This window comes from Phocoena sinus, chromosome 8 (genome assembly GCF_008692025.1).
Source record: "Phocoena sinus isolate mPhoSin1 chromosome 8, mPhoSin1.pri, whole genome shotgun sequence".
Classification (NCBI taxonomy): domain Eukaryota; kingdom Metazoa; phylum Chordata; class Mammalia; order Artiodactyla; family Phocoenidae; genus Phocoena; species Phocoena sinus.
Genome location: NC_045770.1, coordinates 110,024,658 through 110,048,321, shown reverse-complemented (window position 1 = coordinate 110,048,321; position 23,664 = coordinate 110,024,658). Strand labels below are relative to the sequence as shown.

The window sequence follows — 23,664 nt, the reverse complement described above, 5'->3', positions numbered from 1 at the left end:
AGATTCACAGATAAATATGCACGTTTCTGCAGCATGGATTGAAGATGGGGCTGAGGCAAGATGTGTTCTGGGCCCCGCAGAGCGGCTCCTGGGACCGCGGGGGGCGCAAGGGGCTGGGCTACAACCCGTCAAGGCGCTTGTTCCCTGGGGTGCCGGCATCCGGTGTGAGCCAGGTGGGGGTGAGGCCCAGGCGGGGTCCTCACGTGTGATGAGTACACGTGACCCTCAGGCTGCAGGATTGTGGCTACTCGGTCGGCCGTGTTTGGTGCTGCGGATTCATAGTTGGAATGGAGGCTGTAGATTTCAGCCCTGTGGATCAGTGTTTCTCCCTCTGTCCCCTGGGTTCAGAATGAAGCCACAGCTCGTTCCCGCATCGCACGGACGCTGGGCCTCCGCAGGCCAGCCCATGGAGCCTGCATCCCCTCGGTGTACAAGCCTGCAGACCCCTCTCTGGGGCTGATGCGTGCAGACATCGGGGCAGCCTCTCTCTCCCTGTTTGGAGACCCTTATGAGCTGGACCCTTTCGACAGGTGACTGGAGAGGGGGAACTGGGGGGGGCTCACTCTTTTCCTAGGCCCGTGGGCATGTCGCTCCTGGTGGAGGCATGGCTCAGCCTCAGAATTCGCATTTGTGAAATTCCTGCTTCCGAGTTGTTCTCAGAATTCTGTACCTACTCGTCCCCTAATTTGGAGAAAGATCTAACTTGCTCACCTGTCCCCCACCCCGTCCCCGCCCAGAGACTCGGGCAGCTGCTGACAGAAAACCGCTGCACGGGGCCTGGGTTCATTGTTGAGTCACGGGGGCTGCCGTGGGGGTAGTGCTTAGCCCGCCTGGGCCCCGCGCTGCTGAGAGGTGGGGGGCGGCCCCCGGGCCTCGGTGTGCAGGGTCACGCCGTGCCCTCTGGCACGTGTCCTCCTCCAGCAGTGAAGAGGCGTCTCCGAGCCCCGCTTCCCCTCTGAGCGTCAAGAGGAGGGTCCTGTCCCGGTCAGCCCTGCGCTCGCACCAGCCTGTGGCCAGGCCCGTCTCCATGGGGCTCTCCAGGTGTGTCCCGGGGGACAGGATGGCCGGGGCGGTGGTGTGGGGTGGGGCCCCAGGCATGCAAGGACCGTAGGCTCCATGTTGGGCTGGCGCTCTGCCACCCGGCACCCACGGCCTCTCCTGTGGCCTGTCCTCTGGCTCTCGGTTGAGGAAGTGCTGCGGCCAGTCCCAAGCCGAGGGCACAGGGACGAGGTGACAGCCCCAGAGGCTGCTCCGTGTGCCTAGCTCTGCTGTAGAACCCACAGCAGGGAGGGGCCGGGCAGGGAGCCACGCTTTTCTCTGTTTGACCCTCCAAAAGAAAGACTTAACCAACTCTACCAGTCGGCGTTGCTCACGAGCTCCTGCCTGTCAGTGAGTGGAGCCGGGGCCAAAGCCTTGGACGACTCCACCCCCCCACCCCATCTTCCTTTAGTCCGAGCTGCCGGGTGGGTCTCACCCCTCCCCTCGGGGCCACCGCCTGCTGCCTGGGTGTGGGGGCGCGTGGGCAGGAGGGCCGTGACCGCTGGGCCTGCCCCGGGTCTGCCCTGCAGGAGGAGCGCTCCCGCCATGGCGCCCCAGCCGGAAGTGGATGCGGACCCCGGCCCTGACCTGCTGGGGAGCATCCTGTCGGGCCAGAGCTTCCTGATGATGAACGGCGCCGACATCGTCATCCACCGCGATGGCTCCCTCAGCGCCAAGAGGGCAGGTGAGGAGCCCCTGCGCACGGCCCGCCGTCCCCACCTCTGCGCGCCTGGAGATGAGGACGTGCGTTCCTCCAGGGACAGTCGTGTGGTGTGACCCAGCGGCTCTAGGGTTTGCTTCCGAGTGTAGGTGAGGGTGCTGAGGGACTGAAGATGCCTGTCCCATCGCTTTCTGATAACACATCCGTTGGGGGAGTTACCAGGCAGCCCACAGGCCCTCCTTGCCGTCAGCAGCTGCTGTCTGTTCTCACAGCCCCAGGAACCAGCGTGGAGCCCTCTCCACGGATCTGGGCCCCAGCGGGATTCGGGCCTGGGGGGATCTGGCCATGGAGGGCAGGGTAGGCTGCATGGGCGTGGTCATTGGTAGACCCTGTTTTCAAGTGTCCATCACGGGCTCAGGCTCCTTCTGATCCACGAATAGCGTGAAGATAGCGTGTGAAGCAGAAGGGGCTGGTGGGCAGCAGCAGAGCGAGCCTCCAGCCCCGTCCCTGTGCCCAGCCAGAGTGAGCGGGAGTGGAAACCGTGCACCGTTGGGAGGGTGTTCTGAGGAGGGTGGAGCTTTTTAAGGATGGGGGTGGGGACTGATGGCTGTTTGCCTTTTGTCTTTTAGCGCCAGTTTCTTTTCAGCGAAACTCAGTTGGTCCATCCAGAGGGGCAGAAGGCGCCGGGTCGGGGGCCTGCCTGCAGCCCAGAGGGACTCAGTCAGGAAGCGGGCCAGAGAGCTTGGGGTCCAGCTGTCCAGGCAGAGCTACCCCAGGCACACCCCCGGCCCCGCCCACCCCCGCCCATGTCCCTGCGCTCACGTTGGGGGCAGCTGTGAGACTGGACTCCTTGGTGACCCTTCAGTCAGGCCAGGCTCAGACCTTGTCCAGCGTGAGCAGACCCAGCTTAAAACAAAGTGACGGCCCCCGATTTAACGGCGACAGCAAGCACCCTCCACCTCTTAGGTCTGCGGCATTGAAGACCTCGAATGGTAGCTCTAACTCGCCTTCCGAGAGCACGGTGCTGGGACAGGCCCCGAGACCAGCTCCCAGGAGGACGGACATCTCCGAGCTCCCCAGGATACCAAAGATCAGGAGAGACGACAGGCGGGTGGGCGAGGTCCCTGCTGGCGGGCAGAGTGTCGAGATTCCCAGCTCCTGCATCAGCCGGCTGACGGGCAGGGAGGGCCCCAGGCAGCCTGGCTGTGGCGCCAGGGCGGAGGGTGAGCCCAGCAGCAGGGGCGCTCAGGAGCCCAGCACGCGCTCGGGGGGCGGCCCCCAGCCCCCTGCCCCGCTGGGCCCCTCCCGGGGGAAGGGTGTCGGCTCCACCTTCGAGAGCTTCAGGATCAACATTCCTGGGAACACAGCCCATTCCGGCAGAGTCCTCAGCCCCGGCTTCTGTAACACGTTCCGGCCCGTGGACAGCAAGGTGCAGAGAAGAGAGAGCCCTGTGCCCCTCTTCTCCGTCAGGAAGACGAAGCAGCTGAAGAGCGAGATCTATGACCCCTTCAACCCCACGGGCTCTGACTCCAGCTCGGCCAGCAGCAGCCCCGAGCACCCGGGCTCTGGCCTCCTGCCCTCTGAGATCACACGCACCATCTCCATTGACAGCCCCAAGGCCCCCGTGCTGCCGCCCGTGCGCTGCGTCACCTCCTACACGGTGCAGACCGGCATGGGGAAGGAGCCCGAGCCCCCCCAGGGGCCCTGCGGCCTGCCCGAGCTCCAGGGCGAGGAGGAGCCCGTGGCACAAGCACAGAGGCCGTCCCCGCCAGAGCCCTGGGGGGACGAGGACCCACCACCCCGTAGCTCCTTCTTTGGCTCAGAGGGGCGGACGGTGACTTGTGTGACTGCGGTGGAGCCGGACGCCCCACCCAGTCCGGACGCCCTGCCCGCAACCACCCACAGGGTCGTGGAGCTGCGGTCCCCCACCCGTTCCCGCTCCAGGTCCAGCTCCCGCAGTGGGAAGAAAGCCCAGAGGCCGAGGGTCGCCACCAGGGAGCACCGGAGGGCCCGCTCAGGGTCCCGCTCGTCGCGCTCGGGGGACGGGAGCTCGCGGTCTGCGTCGCCACCGGCAGGTGAGGACCAGGCCAAGAGGCACCGGCCCAAGGCCCGGGATCGGAGGTCTTCCAGCGACCGCTCCAGCAGCCGCGAGCGCGCCAAGCGGAGAAAGGCCAAGGACAAGAGCAGGGAGAGGAGGAGGGGCTCCTGGGCCCGAGGCCGGCGGAGGTCCCGCTCCCGCTCCGGCAGCCCCGGCAGCTCCTCCCACGAGCATCGCGAGGGCAGGAGGAAGAAGAGGCGGAGGTCGGGGTCCCGGTCTCGGGGGAGGGAGTGCTCACCCCACAGCAGCCTGGAGAGAGCCCGGAGGCCCAGGCACCCCCGGGAGAGGAGGGAGCGGCCCGACAGGGAGAGTGCCGCGCGGCTCCGAGACAGGCGAGGCTCCTGGGAGAGGAGGCGGCGTAGGTCCAGGTCACCCAGCCCCGAGCACAGGCCCCGGGAGCACCGGCGGCCTCGGTCCCGTGAGAAGCACCCACGGCCCCGCCCCCGCTCCCCGGAGAGGAAGTTGGCTCCGAAAGAGGCTTCTCCGGCACCCCTTCCCCAGGGGGAGCCCAGGCTGGACAGGGAGCCCCCGGCCAGGCCCCTGGCCTTGGCAGGAACAGATGCCTTGCTGGAGGGGTCTGAGGCCGACAAGCCCCCCACAAAGGTCCCCCCAGTCCTAGAGGTGCCAGCCGAGTACCCCCCCGAGGATCTGGATTACGGTGACTCCGTGGAGGCGGGGCACCTCTTCGAGGACTTTTCAAACGAAGCCATCTTCATGCAGCTTGATGACATGAGCTCCCCGCCCTCCCCGGAGAGCACGGACTCCTCCCCAGAGCGAGGCCTCCTGCTCAAGCCCACTGGGCCCCCGGCTGGCCAGCAGCACGACGCTGGCCTGGCCGTGGCCATCATCCGCAGGGAGGTGTCTCGGATCCACGGTGAAGATGTGGTGCAGCCCCTGCCCAGGATGGAGGGCCCTCGAGAGGAGCACTTGCTCCAGCAGGACGCGGCCGAAGCAGCCACAGCTCCCTGCGCTCTGGGAGGCCAAGCCATGGGTGGGGCGCCTGCGGGGAAGGAGGAGGGTCCCTCTCAGAACCCCCTGCTGCGGGCTAAGGCGCTGGTGAAGAGAGTCACCTGGGACCTCCAGGAGGTGGACAGCGGTGCCCCGGCTGAGGACAGAGGCCTGCGTGAGTAGGCGCTTGGGCGGGGCGGGGCAACGGGGCGGGATACAAGGATGGCTCAGAGCGACCACCACGGAGTCTTCTCCCTGGATGGCTCACGGGCCTCCTTGGTCATGCAGGGAGATGGCCACGGCCTGACCTGTGGTCCTTGCTGCTGGGATGCTTTTCTGGAATTTTCCAGCCAGGAAACAGCCTTTTGGCGTGGCCACAGAGCACCCACCCCCCTGTGTTGGCCCTCAGGGACGCCGCTTCACAGGCCGCAGAAGCCCCGGGAAACCGAGGACACGGGCCCCGTGGCTGCGTTCCAGCAGGCTCCCTTCTCTGAGCCCCCTCCCCCTGGTTATGTGCTTCCAGAGCCTGTCTTTCCTGATGCTGACCCTTCTCAGGTGGGCGCCTGGCCTGCAGGGATGTGGCGTTGGGCTCAGGCCACTCAAGCTGGGCCGGGTTGGGGCTGAGGGCCTCATGCACCAGCCCCTTTCTGCTGGGGCTTTTAGTGGTTCGGGAGTGGGGGTTGGGAGCACGTTGCCTTGGGCACTGGGCACCGAGCTCTGCAGGGGCTGAGCGGGCTGTGCTCTCGCCCAGGTACAGAGCCTGAACCTGCCCCCCACTCCAGCTCTGCCTTCGAGTGTCCCACCATACGCACCTGTCAGCCAGCCCGCGGTCCAGTTCCTCTTGCAGGGGAGCCTGCCTCTGATGGGCTGCGGGGCGGCCCAGAGCCCGGCCCCGGTGCCCACCGTCCTGACTGCAGCCTCAGAGCCAGCTGGTCATGCTGCCACTGTGCCCACCGCTGCTAACAGCTCCGAGGAGAGAACAGCTGCTCCCAGGCCAGCCTCGGAGAAGACCAAGAACGAGGAGGTGAGTCCCGCCCCTCCTTCCTCCAGGGACTGGCGCCTGTGGGTGGGTGGGTGGGTGGGAAGCCAGGGGCCAGTGGTCTCACAAGTGTCCCCCCCAGTACATGAAGAAGCTGCACGTGCAAGAGCGGGCTGTGGAGGAGGTGAAGCTGGCCATCAAGCCCTTCTACCAGAAGAGGGAGGTGACAAAGGACGAGTACAAGGACATTCTGCGCAAGGCTGTGCAGAAGGTGGGTGTGGGGTCCGTGAGCCCAGAGAGAGGGGCTCCGGCCCCAGGGTCACTGGGCCACATCCTGGGCGCAGCTTCAGGCCAGTTGTAGCCACGCCTCATTGATGCTTCGGGGGTATAAAATGCTGGTGTTTGTGAGGGGCTTACGACTGTGTCCTCGTGACTTTAGTTAAAGAGGCTAAGTGACACAAGATGTTTAACCCAGCTCATGGGTAGGAAGTGAGACCCTGAGAGATGGACATACCAGCTGATCTCAGTGGGACCCTCAGCAGCCCTTGAGGGGGGCAGAGCAGGCAGGCGCACGTCAGGCTGCCTGCTGTCCCTCATGGCGTGGTCCCCAGGGCTCCATCCCCACGATCCCTGACCACGCGGGTTTGCAGGGACATCCGGGTAACTGTGCCCCACTCCCCCAGATCTGCCACAGCAAGAGTGGGGAGATCAACCCCGTGAAGGTGGGCAACCTGGTGAAGGCCTACGTGGACAAGTACAGGCATATGCGCAGACACCGGCGGGCCGAGGCCGGTGAGGAGCCGCCTGCCCAGGGTGCCGAGGGCTGAGGCCTGCCCGGGGCCCTCCTGGCTGGAGTAGCCGAAGCAGAAAACTCCGGGCCACTCGCCCTCCCGTTTCCAGGGTTCCTGTGATCGCACGTGGTCCGTGCACCTGTCTTGCTCACAGTTTAAAACTGGACTTTTCTATGTACATTATAGACACACACTGTTCCCCTCGTGTTCTAATTTATCAGAAACGGATTATCTTTAGAAATGTCTTGATTGGCTCAGTACTTGAAAGGCAAAGCCTTTGGTGATGAGAAACCAAAGGTGGGGCGGGCGGGCGGGCGGCGCTTCTCCCACAGGCAGCCGTCTGGCCCCAGGATCCCTCGTCTGCTCGCTGTGTTTTGTGAGTAATTGCTCGGGTTTACACTTGGGTCCGCCTCCCAAGCAGAGCAGTGTTGGCGGGTCTCGAAGGCCAGGGACAGGCCTTGGGCGCAGCACAGATGGGGAGCCCTATTCACGGCAGAGGGGCCCCAGGTGCTGCCCCCTCTGGGGGCAGGGGGGACACGTGTCCTGAGGGCCCTTGCGCTCTTGGAGCAGTTTGTTGGCTCTAAAGCATGCCCTGAGTTTCTTCACTGTGAAGTCAGGAGAACGGGTGTGCACAGGAGGCCTACGTGGACGGGGCAGGGGGCTCCCTTCCTGGGCCCACAGGCCACGGGCTTCCCGTGCAGTGGGGTGAACCTCGCATCCACAGCGCCCCTCCCAAGCCTCAGTCTCAAGCCTGCCCCTGGTCAGGACACCAGCACTGGTTCTTGGGATCTTTTTATTAGATCGGGAGGGGCTGGGGGCCCAGCCTAGCCGGGCTGCTCCGCCTCCATCAGGAAGTGCTCCAGGAAGTGCTCCAGTTCATCATAGAGGCTGTTGCAGCTGGAAAGGCAGAGGCTGAGGCTGCCGCTGTCCAGAGAGGACGCGCCTTCGCGCTGCACGCCCTCCAGGTATGCCCGGCACAGCCATGGCTCCAACTGTGGGGAGGGCGCGGTCAGGCGGGGGGAGGGCTGTCTGCAGCCTCCCTCCCTCCCTCCATCCCCCCCCCCCCCCCCAGGGATCCTCCACCTCACCTTCACCAGGACCAGGCTCTTCTCCTTGGGCCTTCCCACTGACAGGTCCTGCCCAAAGCCCAGATAGATGGTGTAGTGAGGGGAGCCCCGGCGCCGGCAGGCCTCAAACTCCCCCAGTTCTGCAGGACAGGGCTTTGGTGAGGGGGGGTGGGGGGAGGCGGGGAGGCCCTCAGCCCCAGGGCAGGTGCATCACTGACCTTGGAAGAAGGTGCTGAAGTCAAAGATGGGGGTGTCGCAGTTCCGGGGCAGCAGGCGGGCGGGGGTGGAGGAGCTGGCCGAGCCCAGGGGCCCTCCCACCTCCCAATAGACCTTACACTTGCCCAGGCGCCGGGCCCACAGCCTGAGACCGCGCAGTTCCAGCTGCAGGCCTGGGGCTACGTGCTGCAGCAGCTTCTCTGTGTAGTGGAGCTGCTTCTGGTCGGGCAGCTGGGCGGGGCTGGGAAAGGCTACTCGCTGGTGCTCTGAAGCGCCACCACCTCCATCGGGGGGGCCATACAGGAGCACACAGCTCGGGCGCCCCACCACCGCCTGCAGCACTGTTCGGCCCTTGTACGTGATGGTCAAGTCCAGGGCCCCCAAGCTGGGCAGTGTGTGCAGACCGAGCTGTGAGCAGGTGGGACCAGCCACGTGCAGAGGCCCTGCCATCAGGGTGCAGGCACTGGGGGAGGCTGTGGTGCGGGGCTCCGCCTCTCCGGGCTGCCAGGGGGCTGGGGGTGGGCCCGTGTCTGGAGAGGAGGGCAGGCCTGAGCTGGCACCCGAGCCGCCAGCTCCTCCCATTTCCTTCCACATGTCCCCTAGCTCCTGTTAGCTGGGCCTGGGGCTGTGGCGCCACATTTACTGTGGCGGGCACAACTCCCAAGCAGGGAGCTCTGGACCTGAGGAGGCTCAGCTGTGCCCAGCAGGGATGATGGCCCACCTCTGGCCAGCACCGTCCCTGCTGGGCACCCCGCCTCCCCCGGGACTCTGCTGTCCTGCGTGTCCCTCCCCTCGGCACACAGAATTCTGCAGGGCAGAGCATCCCCCTCCAACAGCCCCTCACCAGGAGCCCCAGGGGCTATCGGCTCCACCCCACACGCAGCTTTCAGCACATGGTCCTCCAGGGAGCTCTGCTGCAGAGCCTGGATCAGTAGGTCCCCAGCATCTCCGGCTGGGCTTGGGGCACAGGGCTCAGGGCTCAGCCCGGCCAGCCCATCCTGCAGGAGAGGACAGACGGTCCCAGCATAACTCAGCAGCTCCCCAGCCCAGTGAGAGGGGGCGGCCCCAAGGTGGGATCCAAGAGGGCAGTGACCTTACCCTTGTAGGTGGGGCATCTTCAAGGGCCTTGTCCTCCCCCTGGCTAATAATGCCTGGGCTTTCTGAGGGAGAATTAGGGTTGGGGGAACACTGGACTTGCGACTCCGGAGTGGGACACCTAGGTGGGAATCCCTGGGCAGCTCCTCAAAGCTCAACCGCACTTCCCCTTCACTGATCCCAACAGGCCCATGAGCTTCCTCCCAGCAATCCCCAGTCCCCGCTAGCCGCGCCACACGCCCTCACCCCGGCCCCGCCATCCCCCAGCAATCTGGCACCAGCCTCTCCCATGCCAGTTTTCTAAAACCGAAAATCCGACCCAGCGGCTGCTCCCGGGACAGAGCCAAGTCTCCCTGCCGGCAGCCCTGGCCGTGGCCTCCTCACCTCCGCACGCCGGCCCGGGGGTGACCATGTACACCTTATGAGGGTCGGTAGGGTCCCCCGAGTTGTCTTGCAACATCACGAAGCGCCGCGTACAATGCAGCGCGCAGCGGAAGTTGGTTTTCCAGGAAGCTCGGAGCGCACTCTCGGCGGTCGGCCGGGCACCTGCGATGCTGCGGAGAGGCCACCTGCCGCGGGCCACAGCCCAGGCCTGGGGAGCGAGACTGAGTGGATTACGCGGCCCGGACACTCGGGCCTGGGCCTGGACCGGCCCTCCCCCGCCCCGGGCGGGGCTGGGGTCCCACCTTGAAGATGCGCGAGTCGGCCTCTCCCAGGTCCTTCCGCGCAAAGTGCTTCCAGGGCACGCGGAAGCGCGTTCGGGCCGCGTCCAGCCACCGTAGTCCCTCGTAGCGGCCACTGCTGACCTCGCCCAGAAGCCAGTCTCCGAAGAGCACGCGCGGGGTCCCCCTGCGGGCGGAGCAGCCGGGCGTCAGGGCGCGCGCGGGCCACCGGGGGCGTGGGTGGGGTCGGCGGCGGGCTCACCCGTCGGGAGCCACGGCCATTGCTCCCTCCGCAAGGGCTGGGCGTAGAGAGAGCGGCGCGTCCTCCGCGGCGAGGGCTGGGGTCGCGGGGGCAGTCGGGGGATGGCGCAGGCGAGAGGAGGGTTCCGCGTGAGTCTCCGCAGGTAGTCCCGGGTGTTGGGGTCCCAAGTGTTGGGGTCACAGATGGAAGTTGAGGACTTCTGGCCACGGTGTTGCCCAGGTGAGTCCTGGCCAAGGAGGCGATGGGTGTGGCTACAGATGCGGCGGGGCCTCGGGGCACACGAGGGGCCACAGGTGTCGAGCCGGCGTCCGGGCTGGGCCCTGCGGGGGCGCGACGGGAACGGCCGTAGGAAAACGAAACCGCGCGCTGCGGGAAAACGAAACCTAACCCGCCCCACCCCGCGCGTCACCGCGATCTCCGCCTCCAGGTCCCCCAGTTCCGGACCCGTGCCCCTCGCCGTCACCCGCTCTGCCCGCCCCCTCCTGGTCACTGCTCCGCGGAGCGAACCTGGGGTCCGACGCGGCCGTCGCTGCCTTTCTCGCTCCGCGTGGGTTGGGAGTCCCGAGTACCTGGTACTGGCACCGCCGGCGCGGGAAATTTCGGCTCCGCTGGGGCTCCGGAGCAAGCGCTTTTATGGAGGCGGGGGCCGGAGGCGGGGCCGGGGCCGGGGAAGTCACGTGATCCCGCGGGCGGGGGCGGGGGCGGCACTGGGGTCCTGGCTGCCGCAGGGCACAGCCCCTTCGGAGTCCAGCCGCTCCCCTCCCTCACCCAGCGCTGCGGGGGGCTGGGGCGCCAGCAACCAACGTGGTGGGAGAAGCAGTGGGATAAGCTGGGGACCCCGGGATCAGAAGCAAAACCAGTCAGGTCCCTGAGCGGACGAGCGGGTGAGGGGGGTGCGTGGGAGGAGATGCAGCTGTGCTCTTTGGGTTCTTACCAGTGACAGTTGTCCAGGCAAGAATACTCAAATACTGTCGAGATTAAAATATTTGGAAAGGAATCGGAAATGCCTTTTCGTGAGGAAAAAACGCCAGTGATGCATAAGGGACAGTGGCGGTGGTCGGGGCTGAAGTCCTGACTGAGGGTCGCCCCTGAGGAAGCCAGTGGAGGGGGCTCGGTCCCCAACTCCGTGGCTCTGGGTCGCGTCCACAGCCTCTGTCCTGTGCACCCACTGGCCCCACCTGCTGCCCGGGGCCCAGGGCCTGCAGGCCACTGTCGCACTGGGCCAAACCACCCGCCTCCACCCCGCACCGCCCGTCACAGCCCAGCCACCTGGACCACGTGCCTCCGAGGGCACCCCAGCGTGTATACTGCCCTCACTGTAGCCCACAGATGCAGGAGTGTGACCCCCCGGAAGGTCCCCGGGCCCATGCTCTCCCAAACGAGTGTCCTTGAGGGTGGCTCCTGGCCACGTGGCTCCTCTGCCTCCCCCAGGGGAAGAATCTCTGTGTTGTTGGGTCAGCTGTGGTTAGACAAGGAGAGGAACTTCCTGGCCACCAGCTGGCACCGAGCCTGGGAAGCCCCGCGGGCGCAGCAGGTGGTTTACGGGAAACAGCACCCAGTGCTCTGGGCAGGGAACGACCCCGCCCACCCCTCTCCGCCCCCACGGCGCCCCTGGCGGCCCCTCTGAGGAGGACTCAGTGCAGGGCTGGAGCAGATGGACCACGTCCTGACAACCCCCACTGGCAGCCCCTTGGGGCAGACCCCACGCGTCCCAGCAGATCCGAAAATGTCACTTTATTCTGAGCAGTGGAGTGGGGGGAGAGCCACCAAGCCGACTCCAGTGATCCAGACTCGCCGGGAGAGGAGGGGCGGCCACGCTAGAGGTAGATGGAGTCGGAGCGAGGCGCATCCTGGGCACCCCCGCGCAGGCCCACCTCTGCGCCCTCGTCGCCGCTGCCCTCGCTGCCCTCGTCGCCAGCACCGTCCACTTCCGAGGCAGGCGTGTTGAGGACCACCACGTCGGCCTCGGCCCCGATGTCCTCGCCGAACCACACCGCCTTGTAGCCACCCTCAGGCCGCCGCTCCTTGGTCAGGATGGACCTCACAGCGGCCGGGCCGTCCCCATCCAGGGCCACCGTAGGGGACTCGGCGACTCGGCGGAGGGTCTCCGGGCTGGCGGGCTTGGGTTCTGGGGGTGCAGGCTCTGGGGGAGCCAGCGGGACGGGACTGGATGAGGGGCTAGGAGCCGGCGCCCAGCTGGCCTCGTCAGGGTTGTTGAGGAAGGCCTGGTTGTCAAAGCCTTGGGGCTGGGGCTCCTGGGGGGCAGGCGGGAACCAGCAATCAACCAGACCAGGCCTGGGCTCAGACCACCCCTGTTCCCCCAGAGACAGGCGGCTAGACGCTCTGCCGCTCTCTGCCCTTCCCCCCATCTGTGGGCTGTGGTGTGTACGCCCCGTCCCTCCTCACCTCCGCCCCGCATCTCCCGGGTGGACTCCTGGCCTCCACGCTGCCTCTCTCTCCATCCTGCCGCTTCTCCACCGCCCCCCCCGTCCTCTCTCCTGTCCTTTCCCCCACCCCGAGGGCCTCACCAGCGCTTTGCCACAGCAGCACTTGAGTCGGTGGCCGTAGTGCTTGTGGACGAGGACTATGAGGGCGATGAGAGCCAGAAGGAGCAGCGCGCTCAGCACCCCGCCCAGCGCCGCCATATCCACCACCGAGAAGCGCAAGTCCTCAATGCGTCTTGCACTGGTCCCAGGCGTCCCTGCTGGCAACACCACTGCCCGCTTGCTGTCCCACCGCAAGCACTCCCGGGCCAGCCTGGGGCAAGCTCGGGACACCCGAAGAGCAGGCTAGGGCTGGCCACCAGAGATGACGTTTGGAGGAGTGGGCGCCACTGACCCCCGCCAGGGAGCCCCGATAGGCCGGGCTACTGGGAGCGGGGAGGGGGTCAGTGCCCACCAGTTCCAGGTGGGTGGTAGGGGGCCAACATGCCAGGCAGGGAGCTGAGGGTAGCACGGGGCCCGTGGGCTGAATGGCCCTGGGAATTGGGTGGGTCGCTGGATCCTAAGTCTGGCCTCCGCCCCACCCTCCACACATCTTCCCTAGCTTACCTCCTGGGGCCCCCCAGGACCTGTCTCTTTGCCAGACCCCCCTTGGGGTTTCGTGGTCCCCATGGTCGTGCTGGGCCGACCTGGGGTAGACCCTACCCCACAGCGACCGCCCAGAGTCCTGAGTCAGAGAGCATGAGGGTAACTAGGGTAAATGGTGGTGCTACCTGTAGGCCGGGGGGTCCTGCTGGGTCCAGGGGACGTTGGCAGAGAGGTTCCTGGCTTTGAGGTCTGTGCTGAGCCCCCACTGGGTGAGGCTGATGGCAAGGAGAGGCTGGTTCCCACACTGGGGGGCCCCCCAGGCATGGAGGAGGCCGGAGGCCTCAGAGTTGTGCCTGAGGAGGGGTGTGGGCTGCTGTCCCCACCAGAGCTGGTCGTGGAGGACCCCCAAGAGGGCTCAGGGGGCCGAGGGGCTTCTGATGTGGTGCCGCTGGAGGCTCCGGTTGTTCCTGCTGTCTCTGGGGACGTGGGGGGGCCTGGGGCCAGGGCCAGGGCTCAGGCTCGCCACTCCCCCTAGCAAGAAGCCCTCCCCGAGTCGACCCGGGGTCCCTGGGAGGCTCACCTGTGGGGGCGGGTTCCTGTTCTGAGACTTGAACCTCCACGACCGTGGTCGCTGTGCCTGAGGTCACCGTGTTCCTGGCCTCAACCTGGGCGGGAAGGGGGCTTGTCCCTCCTGGGCTCCAGCTTGACCCCTGGCCCTCGGAGATACTGCCCGCCTCTCACCTCTGCATAGAAGACCCCGGCGTGCACCAGTGAAGCGCCAGTCAGCATGGCCTCCCCGTCCATTCTGAAGTTAGAGTTGTTGGTGACCCGATACGTGATGGCCAAGTTGAGGTCCTGGACGTGGCCCCAGTGAGTCCTGAGCCCAGGCTGCTCCCCAGACCGCTCCAACCCCCCCCACAGCAGGAGGCCGGGCAGACCCAGGGACCAGGCGGTGCCTACTGGGAACTCAGGATCCTGGGCCCGGATCCTCAGAGGCTGGGAGGGGGCAGCTGCATCCTTGATGGCCACGCCCACCCCAGAGCCGAGCGCCACGGTGCCGCGGTACAGGCTCTGGGGGAAGCGGGGCGGCCTCCCACTGGCGGCCTGGGCCTCCACCGTGACCTGGGTCACTGAGTACCTGGCGTGATCCGCCTGCTTGCCCTGGGGGTTGGAGAGGCCGCAGTGACCAGCAGGTCCTTGAAGGGTGAGCCCTGTAGCCAGGGGCCCAGGAAGGGCCCGTGGAGACCTGGCCCTGTGCGGGCACCCACCTTGACCAGCAGAAGGAAGGTCTTGGGGCTGGGGATGCTCTTGGTCATGGTGAGGTTGCCTGTGTTGGCATCAATGGAGAACGAGCCATCCTCGTTTCCTGGGAGGACGGCGGGAGGGTTTGGCCGCAGTCCCTTCTGGAGGCCTGAAGTCCCAGTGTCACAGCTGGTTCTGCCCATGTGGGGACGGGGTCAGGGTGTTGCATGGAGATAGAAGTTGGGGGCTGGTGCCCACTCACCCCCGATGATGCTGTACACAATGGGCTGATGGATGCCCCGGTCCCCGTCCACAGCGTAGATGGGCCCAGGATGCAGGATGAGGGGTCCTGACTGCGGGAACAGGGAGGGGAGGGTACGCCGTGGAACTGGTGCCCCTCCCGCTCCCCTCAGGGAGATCTGGAGTAGCCCCAGGGGGCAGTCAGGGACCCAGGTCGGTCCCTGGGGTCCCTCATTGGGTCCCAGGGGCCTGGCTGGCTCTGCCCTGAGGACAGCTGGACCCTGTTTCCTCATTTGAATTTCAGAGGCCCTGTGTCCCACTTGCCACCACGGGGTGGGGCAAGATTGGTTTACGAAAAATCGTTCACATTTGCTTGAAAATCACAACCCACTCTGACCCCCTGGCAGCCAGGCCCGTGCTCACGCTGCCCTGGTCCTCCACAGCCCCCGTACCAGTGTGTGGCCTGTGGGCACAGCCCCGTGGTACTGGGCTTCGAGGCAGACAAAACCGTCAGAGTATGTGCAGGGCAGGAACCAGGGGGCCCGCAGGTCGGCGGGCCGCACCTCCAGGACCAAGGTGGCTGTGGCCGAGTGGCTGGGCTCCGCGCTCTCCTCTCGCGTGTCCTGCAGCCCCGCAGCCCTGCCGTCAGGCCTGGGGGCCTGCGGCTGGAGCGGCTCGGGTGGGGCCGTGGGCGCCCGGGATGAGGGCGGGAGTGGCCTGCTCACCCGGACCAGCAGTTGGAAGGTCATGTTCGGCCACCTGTCGAAGTCCAGTGACCGGTCCAGCCGCAGCTCTGGGCGGTTCGCGCCCACCAAAGAGAAGAAGCCGCTGGCACCCTGGGGAGGTGGGGGACTCAGCCTGGGACCCCGGGAGGATGCGCAGAGGTGGGGATACCCAAAGGGGAGGGCTGGGGGCACTGACCGGGGTCACTTCCTGGAGGGTGTAGAACAGGATGTCATCTTTGTCGAGGTCCTGGGCCTTCAGCTCTGTCTCGGGGATGACGACGGCATTCACTTTAGTGTCCTGGGGTACGGAGGGGGGTCGGTCTGGCCACGCCCGTGTCCCCAGGGTGAGACCCGCCAGCCACTAGCCCTCTGCCCCCCCATCCCAGGCGCCAGATGCCCCAGGTGGTGTGAACTGCTGCTCCCTTCCACTCACCTCCGGCACCCTTTGGACCTTGACTACAAAGGGGAACCTGGGCGGGTTGTCGTTGACATCCAGCACTGACACAAACACCCTCAGGCTGGTCACCTGGGGGAGGGAGGAGGGTCCCCGGCCCAGCGGCGTGAGCTCATTCTAGGCGCTGGGGTACAGTTCCCAAGGCAGCTCTCTGCCTGGGGCTCCCGCTCCAGCAGGCGTTACAGACGAGGAACAGAAAGCAATTTTTTTAAAGCACAGAAGGTGCGAATGCCCTGGAGAAAAATAACGCAGGCACTGGGGGCGCAACCAGCAAAACCCCAAATGAGGAAAACGGCAAAACAATCGAATTTCTTCAAGCATAAGTCTCACGGAAAATCAGGACACCATATGTTGAAAGAGACGTGAGAAAAACATCAACCAGCTGCATTGGGTGGACCTCGCTGGCAGGAAACTGCGAAAGACTGCTCTGGAGCTGGGGGGGTGTGGGCGTTGGATGCTGCGCTGCTGAGGAGCCCCTGCCTTTTCCGGACGTGACAACACTACCGCGTTAAGAAGAAGCGGCCTTGTCCGCTAGAGGCTCATCCCGAGGTATTAGTGGGTGGTGTGCTGTGACGTCGGGCGGGGGGCACCCACGGGGCTCAGGGAGACCACAGAGCTGACTGGTGCGAGGGGCCAGGGAGGCGGGCGCCTCTCCGAGCAGGTGACAGGGAGCAGCCGGGGTGGGAGGCTGGGGGCGCGGCGTGCCGCTGGGCCTTTATTCGCTTTATTTGGGAGGGCAGGGACCGCTGCTTGCTTTACCGGATAGGATCGTTCTCCTGCCATTCGGAGAGTGGACTGGGGTGGGCGGGGCCAAGAGGGGAACAGAAGGACCAGCGGAAGATGCTGGTGTCAGGCCCAGTCAGCCGGCAGATTTGCTGGAGGACCGGCGTGGGGAGGGGGAAGTGAGGACTGAGCTGGCAGGGCGAGGCGCCTTTGGGGGGGCCTTGGATCTCAGGGCGGGGGTGTCCGTGGGGTGTGATGTCCGTCCGGGGCCGGGTTTGTGAGTCTGAGGCTCGAGGCACAGCCTGGGCTGGGGGAAGTGTGGGCGTTGCCGGCACAGAGGTGACACTTGAAACACACCACTGGGTGAGGTCGCCAGGGAGTGACCGTGGGCCAGGCAGAGCAGGGCACAGAGGTCCAAGCCGGAGCCCTCTGACATCACGGGGAGGGTGGGGATATGGGGATGCCGGAGGGGGTCTGGGGGGCAGACTCACCACAGCGTCAGCCCTCTTGCACTCCAGGACTGCTACCAGCATTGAGTTCTCCTGCGGGGGGCGGGCAGGTGTGGGAATCACCTGGGCAGCTGGCCCAACCCCCCCCCCCCCCCCCGCCCCATTCCACAGGTGAGGAGACAGAGCGAGAGCAGCAGGTGCTGGCCCAGGGTCCCTGTCATCCATGCTGAGTCCAGAGGGCGGCGGGGCCCAGGCAGCTTCGTCCCCCGAGGGCCCCACCCCCTCAGGGCCAGCCCTCAGCCAAGCCTGGGGGCCCGAGAGGCAAACTGAGACCCAAAGATCCCCAGAGAGCCCTTCTCTGGGGACAAGTGTGGGTGGCCGCCTGGGTCCCATGGAGGGTCGGCCACCCCCGCTGACCCCATGGGCACAGCCAGCCCTGGGCCCGCCATCCATACCTCGTAGTCCGGGGTCACATTGAGAAACAGCTGAGTCCCCTGGATCCGAAATGCGAAACGGGTGGGCGAGGGCCCGAGGGTCACCTGCTGGCCCTCAGGGACGGTGATGTTGAGAAGTAGCTGCCCGGGACTCGTGTTCTCACTGACTTCGAAGGAGGTCTTTTCCACAGAGCAGACTGGAAGTTGGAGAGGAAGGGTTGGTGCCCGCCAGCACCCTGCCTGCCGCCCCGCCCCTCTGCCACTGCCCCCAGTACCCTGGGCCTGGGCCACGGCCACGAGCAGAGGAAGCAGTAGGGCCCAAGTCACCATCTCGGCAGGCGGGCGGCCCCGGGGGAGGCTGTGGGCCCGTCTGGCGTCTGGGACCCTCTGAGCGGCTGTGTTGCTGGCGCAGTCTCTGCCTGGGCGACCTTCGCCCCTGCCGGGCACCGCCCCACTTTATGATCCTTTACAACGACTGCTGCCAACCAACCACAGGACTGGCCTCCACCAAGGGGGCCCCCGCTGGCCGCCGGCCAGGCCTCGCCGGCTGCCAGGAGGGGCAGACCAGGTGGTTACGCCGCCGGAACCGGGCCACGTGCAGGCGCTGACAGGGGCTCAACCCACAGACCCCAAGACAGAGGAACCCAGAGCTGGTGGGCGGGCACTGGGGGCCTGGGCGGGCTGGGGCTGGGGTGGGCCTCTGTGTTTGCTGTACTTGCCCCCCAACCTGGGACGCCCTTCTGCTGGGCCCCTCTGCCAGAACCCTCGTGGGCACAGCTCCTAAGGCGGTCCGGGAGGTCCAGGCTCAGGCCGCAGGTGTTCCCCTCCGGGCCCACCTCCTGTCCCCGAGTTTAGGGGACAGGTCTGGAAGGGAAAGGTTATATGTGTCCTAGGGACTCCCCTGCCTGTCCCAGAAACAAGCCAGCTTCTTCCAGGGGGCTGGGCGGGGTCACAGTGACAAGGATGGCAGTGCTTCGGGGCAGCTGGCAGCTGGGGGGGGACCCTGGGCCCCGACAGAGGGGCATCCTTGTGAGGGGCCCATGGCAGAGGCCCCCAACTGCCCCACCTCCATCTTTCCTCAGCCCCCTAAGCCCAAAAGCTGGGAGAGGACACTGGGTGGGGGAGGGGCTGCTGTGATGGGTCGGTTGGAGCCCTTCGCACCTTCAGGCCCCAGGCCATGCGCGCCTGAAACACCTTCGCAGAGCAACCCTGAGCCCGTGGTCCTACAAGGCCTCCTGCAGCCTGGCACTTGGGGTGTCATCACCGGCCCTGCTCCGCAGGCCCTGCGAGGTCAAGCCACCCATCCAGACTGCGTGCCTGGACCGGGAGCCAGGACTCATGCTCAGGTCCTTTCACTGGGGAGTGGCCTCCTGGGTCCTGCCTGTCGCCTCTTCCTGCTTGGCCGAGCCTCCTTGCCCCCTCACCACTGCCCCCCGGGGCAGGATCTCGGGGACATCTCCCAGAGCCCCTGAATGTTTGCTGTGTGGATACCAGAGGTGCCGGGCGGCTTCCAGGGAGCTCAGTGGATGGGGCAGGAGATAAGGAAGCGGAAAGATGAGGCTCCCCGCTGGCTTCCCAGGTTGAAAGGGCAGCTGGGCATAGCCACGGTCCTAGAATCCCGAGGATGGGTCTCTCCTTCCCTCTGGCAGCCGTGCCCTGCAGCAGCTTTCTCGATGGTACCCAGACGGCGCACAGAGCGGGCTCACAGGGCCAGGGTCTGAATTGCTCCTTTATTGGTGCCAACTGCAACCCCCCCTCCTCCGCCCCCCTCCCCTGTCCAGGCTCCCCTTGGGAGGTTCCTTCTTCCTCAGGGCCTCATCTGGGTCCCCCCAGCAGCAGGGATGGCCGGCTCCGACACCATGACCCCAGCCCTCAGTCCAAGAGGCATCTGGGGAGACCAGGCCTGATCCTCGGGGGGCCTCAGGGGCATCCTGCAGAGACAGCCAGGTTAGGGGTTGGGGTCTTGGTGCTGGAGACCGCTGCCCACCCGGCGAAACTGGGCCTTCTCTGGTCACCAGCGCTGACAGTTTCACCCTCCCAGACCCCTGGGCCATTGCTGTGTCCAGTTGTGCCCGGGACCTGGGGTGCCCCAGGGAGAGAGGCTATGGGGCAGGGGATGGGGGATGGGGGGATGGGGCTGGTGCTCACCAGGCCTGCAGGGTGGGCGCGTCGGACCACAGCAGGCAGAGGCGGCCCTCCGCAGAGTTGGTCCAGGCTGTGCTGTTCTCTGTGTCCTGCTCGCTGCTCCCCACCCCAGGTCAGAATTAGTCTGGAGTTGGGGAGCCCCCTGGCAGGTCCACCCCCATCCCGCCGCCCCTCACCTGCGCTTCCCCACCAGGCCCTGCAGCAGCCGCTGCAGCCGCGCGCTCTCCCGCAGGCGGCTGAGCTCGCTGGTGAAAGTCCCGTCCGAGTGTCGCGGGGCCCTGCGGAGGGGACGCGGAGGGGCCCGGGTGGTGGTGGGGGGGGGGTGGTCAGGGCCGGGGCGGGGTGGGGGCGGGCGGGCGCGGGGCCCGGGGCCGCGGGCTCACCTGGGGGGCGCGGGGCGCGCGGCGCAGCCCCGGAGCAGCGGCGGCGGCAGCAGCAGTAGCAGCAGCAGCAGGGCCCGAGTGGCCATGGTGGGCGCCGGGCGGGGGCTGAGCGGCCGTCGGGCCGCGGCCCCTTTATAGCGGCGCCCGGGAGCGGGAGCGGGGCGGGCGGGGGTCAGCGCCGCCCCGGCTCCGCGCCGCCCGAGCCGCGCCCCATCGATCGCGCGGTAAGGTCAGGGCCGCCCCCCCAGCTGTCGCCCCGGCCGCCCGCCCGCCCCCACCGTCTCGGCGGCGCCCCTCGGCGGGCCCGCTGGGGTCGGGCGCCCGGGGACAAGGGGACCCCCGCGGGGCTGGCGGGCGGGACCTGCGGGGTGTCGGCCCGTGCAGTGACCTTTCCCAGTCGCCGGGCGCGGGGCGGCGGGGGAGCGGCGGGCAGGTGGGCCGGGGGCGGGGGTGGGGGTGGGGGTGGGGGCTGATGCCGCGCAAGAGCCGGGCCTGGGGCGCCTTGGCCTTTGGGTGCATTTTTGGAGGCGGGAGACCTGAGCCTGCTTCGGGCCTTTTACAACCAGCACCCATGAAATCCTTACACGTAAATTACAAATCGAGTAAGGGGACTTCTTAAAAGCCAGTAGTTCTTGTGTTAAACTTTATATGCATTTTAAAGATAATTAGTAGACTTTCTTTAGAGCAGTTTTAGGGTTAGGGAAGAATGCAGCTGAAAGTACAGGAGCTCACACACGCACGTGCCCAGCCTCCCCAGCACCAGGCATTAGTTTGGGACATTCGTTACAATCGATGAACCAGTATTGTACATTATTAACTAAACCCATGATTTACAGTACGGTTCACCTTGGTGTTGTACATTCTGTGGGGTTTTGACAAATGTACAATGACGCGAGTCTGCTATTGTAGACAGTACCACCCAGGGCCCTGCCCTACAAATCCCCTGCTCGCCACCTGTTCACCCCTCCTTCATCAACCCCTGATCTTTTCACTGTCTCCATAGTTTTACCTTTTCCAGAATGTCATAAGGTTGGAAGCATACAGTCTGTGGCCTTTTCTTATCGGCTCCTTTCACTTGGTTATATGCATTTAAGGTTCCTCCATGGCTTGTCATGGCCTGATAGCTCATTCCTTTTTAGTGCTGAATAATATTTCATTGTCCAATGGGCCACAGTTTATTTATTCACTCACCTATTAAAGGACATCTTTGTTGCTTCCAAGTTTTGACAATTATGAATAAAGCTGCTGCAAACATCTGTGTGCAGGCTTCTGTGTGGAAACAAGTTTTCAGCTCCTTTGGGTGAACACCAAGGACCGTGATTGCTGGATCCCATGGTAAGGTTATGGTTTGCTTTACAGGAAAGCAGCAGACTGTCTTCCAAAGTGGCCGCACCGTTTTGCATTCACACCAGGGCGTGTATCTCGTTGTTGTTTTCTGTACATGTATTTGCAACAGCTGCTGCGGCCTCTTCTTGCACAAATTTGGCAAATTAAAACCGCTAAACTTTAACAACATTGACCGATTCATGACATTCATGAGAACACTCAAAATTGTGAGTAGTCGTTTAACCAGTCAGATGTCTTAGCACCTCAAACACTTAAGTGACCAGGCAGATCTTCATAGGAAAGATCTTCCTATTAAAGAAAATTTTTTGCATGCAGTAAAATTGACTTCTAAGAAATTAACATACTGTAAAAAATGAATTTCAACACATGTATGGATCCGCGTAGCCACCACCATAATCAGGATACAGAGCAAGTCCATCACCCCAAAGAACCCCCTCCTGCTGCCCTTTGTGGTCACATCCACTGCCCTGAGCGACTTCAGTCGCACCTGCTCGAGGTCCCCAGCAGTCACTAGCATAGAAGGACAGACCCGGATGGAACCGAGGCAAGGATAGGCGGGCTGTGTCCTGCATGTGCACGGCACAGAGGATTTTGTAACTAGCTGCCTCCATCACGCCTGAATGGCTGTCGCCAGTTGTCTCTGCCACTCAGAATCTCTCCAGAAAAAAAAAAAAAAAGAATCTCTCCAGAGACAGTCCTGGCCTGTGTCCTCCACACCCACGTGTGGCTGCCTCAGCGTTTCATGCTGAAATGCGACAGGTAACGAGGACCGGACCCTGATGGGAACTGGAGCAGGAATGCACGGGTCCGCTCACACTTGCCTGGTTTGGACCCTACTCTGAAACACACAACACAAGCTACATGACTAAACGCCACGTTCAACCCACAGATTTCAGGGAGAGCCCCAGGGATTTCCAGGACATCAACCCTGGCTGGGTCCTCATTACAAACGCACAGAAAAGAGTCAACGTATGTGAATCGCTATTTGAAGCCTCTAATCGGACATCACTCTGTGTGTGGGATCCTCATAATGGCCAATTTCAGGATTCAGGTTTCTGAGGAAGAATATAAAGCTTTATTTATTTATTTATTTTGCAGTACGCGGGCCTCTCGCTGTTGTGGCCTCTCCCGTTGCAGAGCACAGGCTCTGGACACGCAGGCTCAGCGGCCACGGCTCCCGGGCCCAGCCGCTCCGCAGCATGTGGGATCCTCCCGGAACGGGGCACGAACCCGCGTCCCCTGCATCGGCAGGCGGATTCCCAACCACTGCGCCACCAGGGAAGCCCCGCAGCTTTATTTTTTCACGGTAGAACATAGGAGGGAGCGTTTTCGAAGCAGAAGAATTTCTCTCACTGTGACACAGTTTTATTCTCTGAATACTAAAGCACAGAAAATATTCTCTACTCTTTTTTTGTTTGTTTGTTTTAACCAAGATTTAAATGTCAAGTTTAAGTTAATTGTATCTACTCTTAGTTCTACATTAGGAGTGTCCTAGGAAGGTATTGAAAAGAATTATTTCTCTCAAATCTCCGACCACACTGCTCTTCCCTGCCTTCCACAGAACTGCAGGCTCCAGTGTGACTTAGGTTATGTTTGGCTGGATGCTTTCACATTGTGAGCCTGGGACCCACGGTAACAGAGTGCAGCCTTTCCGTGGCCTTAATGAACATCTTCTCTTAAGGACCAGAAAAAAAATAATTTTTTTATTATAGAGAATTATAAACATACAAAAGTAGACAAACGCCCATGTACCGTTACTCAGCTTCAACAATTTCTGATAAATCTTATCTATCCCTGTTGATTTTCTCTATTTTTTTCAAATTAATTTTGGAGCAGGTTTCAGAACTTGTATCATTTTACCTGTAAGGATTTCAGCATATATCTCAAAAAGTTAAGGACTGTCAATTGTCGAGGACCCTACAGAGCCCGTTGATCAAACGAATCTGAGTTAACAAACGCAAGCCAGAAAGAGCGTGGGCTGAGAATGGCTCAAGGGGTGTCGTTATCAGGCTTTGGGATAAGGGCGCAATTGCTCTAAGAAGGGTCTTTCAAAGCAGGAAACTGGCCAGGATTGAGAAAAGGTTGTAAACAGTTTAGGGCTGGTGGACACAGGGAGACAACATTCTTAATATGGTGAAACCTACAGTGCTCTCCTATTTCTTGTCTCCTGCTTAATTAAGATAACAATGTAATATATGGGCGATAACCCCGTATATTACCTCCCAAAGCATCATTATTTTATGTTCCAGATATAGATCTGGAATTTGTGTTGCACATGGTGTTAGGCAGTGACTAAGTTTCATTTTTTCTATGCGGCTGTCCAGTTGTCCAGCGTTAGTTACTGAAAGACCATATTTCTCCACTGCCCTTCAATGTCCCTGTAACCGTGAACCAACCATCTATGTGCGCTTAGGTCTAGGTCCACACTCCCCGTTATATGCCATCAGCCTGATTTTGTCATCCTTCATACTGTCTTAGCCACAATGCCTCAACTACTTCACTATCTTAGTTACGGTACTTTTATGAGTCTTCATAGCTGACAGATCAAATCTGTTCACCTTGTTTTTCTTCAAGAGTGTTTTAGCAATTTTTGACCCTCTGCATTTCCATATAAATTCTAGGATCTACTTGTCAAGGTTTACAGAAAGATACTGTTAGGAGACTAATGAAAACTTC

At 63.5% G+C, this 23,664-nt stretch overlaps 4 protein-coding genes across 26 annotated transcripts in view; 1 reads left to right on the top strand and 3 right to left on the bottom strand.

Annotated features, from left to right (window-relative positions):
* Positions 1-6,760, top strand: part of PHRF1 (PHD and ring finger domains 1) — a 28,369-nt gene extending 21,609 nt beyond the window's left edge. For 5 of the 9 annotated variants that reach the window (XM_032639784.1, XM_032639786.1, XM_032639788.1 and 2 more), the window contains 8 exons: positions 349-530; positions 922-1,041; positions 1,569-1,723; positions 2,329-4,920; positions 5,155-5,300; positions 5,497-5,769; positions 5,867-5,995; positions 6,408-6,760. In XM_032639784.1, the coding sequence (XP_032495675.1) occupies positions 349-530; positions 922-1,041; positions 1,569-1,723; positions 2,329-4,920; positions 5,155-5,300; positions 5,497-5,769; positions 5,867-5,995; positions 6,408-6,551 (3,741 nt within the window). In that variant the 3' untranslated portion in view covers positions 6,552-6,760. Of the gene's footprint in view, positions 1-348; positions 531-921; positions 1,042-1,568; positions 1,724-2,328; positions 4,921-5,095; positions 5,301-5,496; positions 5,770-5,866; positions 5,996-6,407 lie in introns of those variants that run through there. The other 4 variants (XM_032639790.1, XM_032639789.1, XM_032639785.1 and 1 more) reach the window with 2 other exon arrangements.
* A 531-nt stretch (positions 6,761-7,291) lies between these two features.
* On the bottom strand, positions 7,292-10,479 carry IRF7 (interferon regulatory factor 7). Of its 3 annotated transcripts, none has more exons than XM_032641469.1 (9): positions 10,325-10,479; positions 9,818-10,137; positions 9,580-9,742; positions 9,278-9,485; positions 8,897-8,958; positions 8,643-8,796; positions 7,801-8,328; positions 7,604-7,722; positions 7,292-7,507 (listed from the first exon to the last, which is right to left on the bottom strand). In XM_032641469.1, the coding sequence occupies exons 2-9, from the start codon at positions 9,835-9,837 to the stop codon at positions 7,340-7,342; spliced, it is 1,422 nt and encodes a 473-aa protein (XP_032497360.1). In that variant the 5' UTR covers positions 9,838-10,137; positions 10,325-10,479; the 3' UTR covers positions 7,292-7,339. The 3 variants fall into 3 exon arrangements, with proteins under 3 accessions (XP_032497360.1, XP_032497361.1, XP_032497362.1); XM_032641470.1 differs by having other exon boundaries at positions 9,818-10,200; positions 10,325-10,445; XM_032641471.1 differs by lacking the exons at positions 8,643-8,796; positions 8,897-8,958.
* Positions 10,480-11,531: 1,052 nt separating this feature from the next.
* CDHR5 (cadherin related family member 5) lies at positions 11,532-17,711 on the bottom strand. Of its 13 annotated transcripts, XM_032641737.1 has the most exons (15): positions 17,389-17,704; positions 17,135-17,310; positions 16,722-16,772; positions 15,487-15,579; positions 15,250-15,351; positions 15,054-15,164; positions 14,781-14,951; positions 14,351-14,441; positions 14,115-14,212; positions 13,807-14,007; positions 13,588-13,701; positions 13,427-13,511; positions 13,032-13,340; positions 12,346-12,521; positions 11,532-12,072 (listed from the first exon to the last, which is right to left on the bottom strand). In XM_032641737.1, the coding sequence occupies exons 1-15, from the start codon at positions 17,441-17,443 to the stop codon at positions 11,635-11,637; spliced, it is 2,271 nt and encodes a 756-aa protein (XP_032497628.1). In that variant the 5' UTR covers positions 17,444-17,704; the 3' UTR covers positions 11,532-11,634. The 13 variants fall into 13 exon arrangements, with proteins under 13 accessions (XP_032497628.1, XP_032497627.1, XP_032497624.1 ...); XM_032641736.1 differs by having other exon boundaries at positions 13,032-13,322; positions 17,135-17,707; XM_032641733.1 differs by having other exon boundaries at positions 17,135-17,706.
* Positions 17,712-17,833: 122 nt separating this feature from the next.
* SCT (secretin) lies at positions 17,834-19,727 on the bottom strand. The gene is made up of 4 exons (XM_032641740.1): positions 19,642-19,727; positions 19,435-19,536; positions 19,262-19,354; positions 17,834-19,044 (listed from the first exon to the last, which is right to left on the bottom strand). Exons 1-4 carry the CDS (start codon positions 19,725-19,727, stop codon positions 18,921-18,923), a joined length of 405 nt encoding a protein of 134 aa, XP_032497631.1. The 3' UTR covers positions 17,834-18,920.
* Between the last annotated feature and the right edge of the window lie 3,937 nt (positions 19,728-23,664).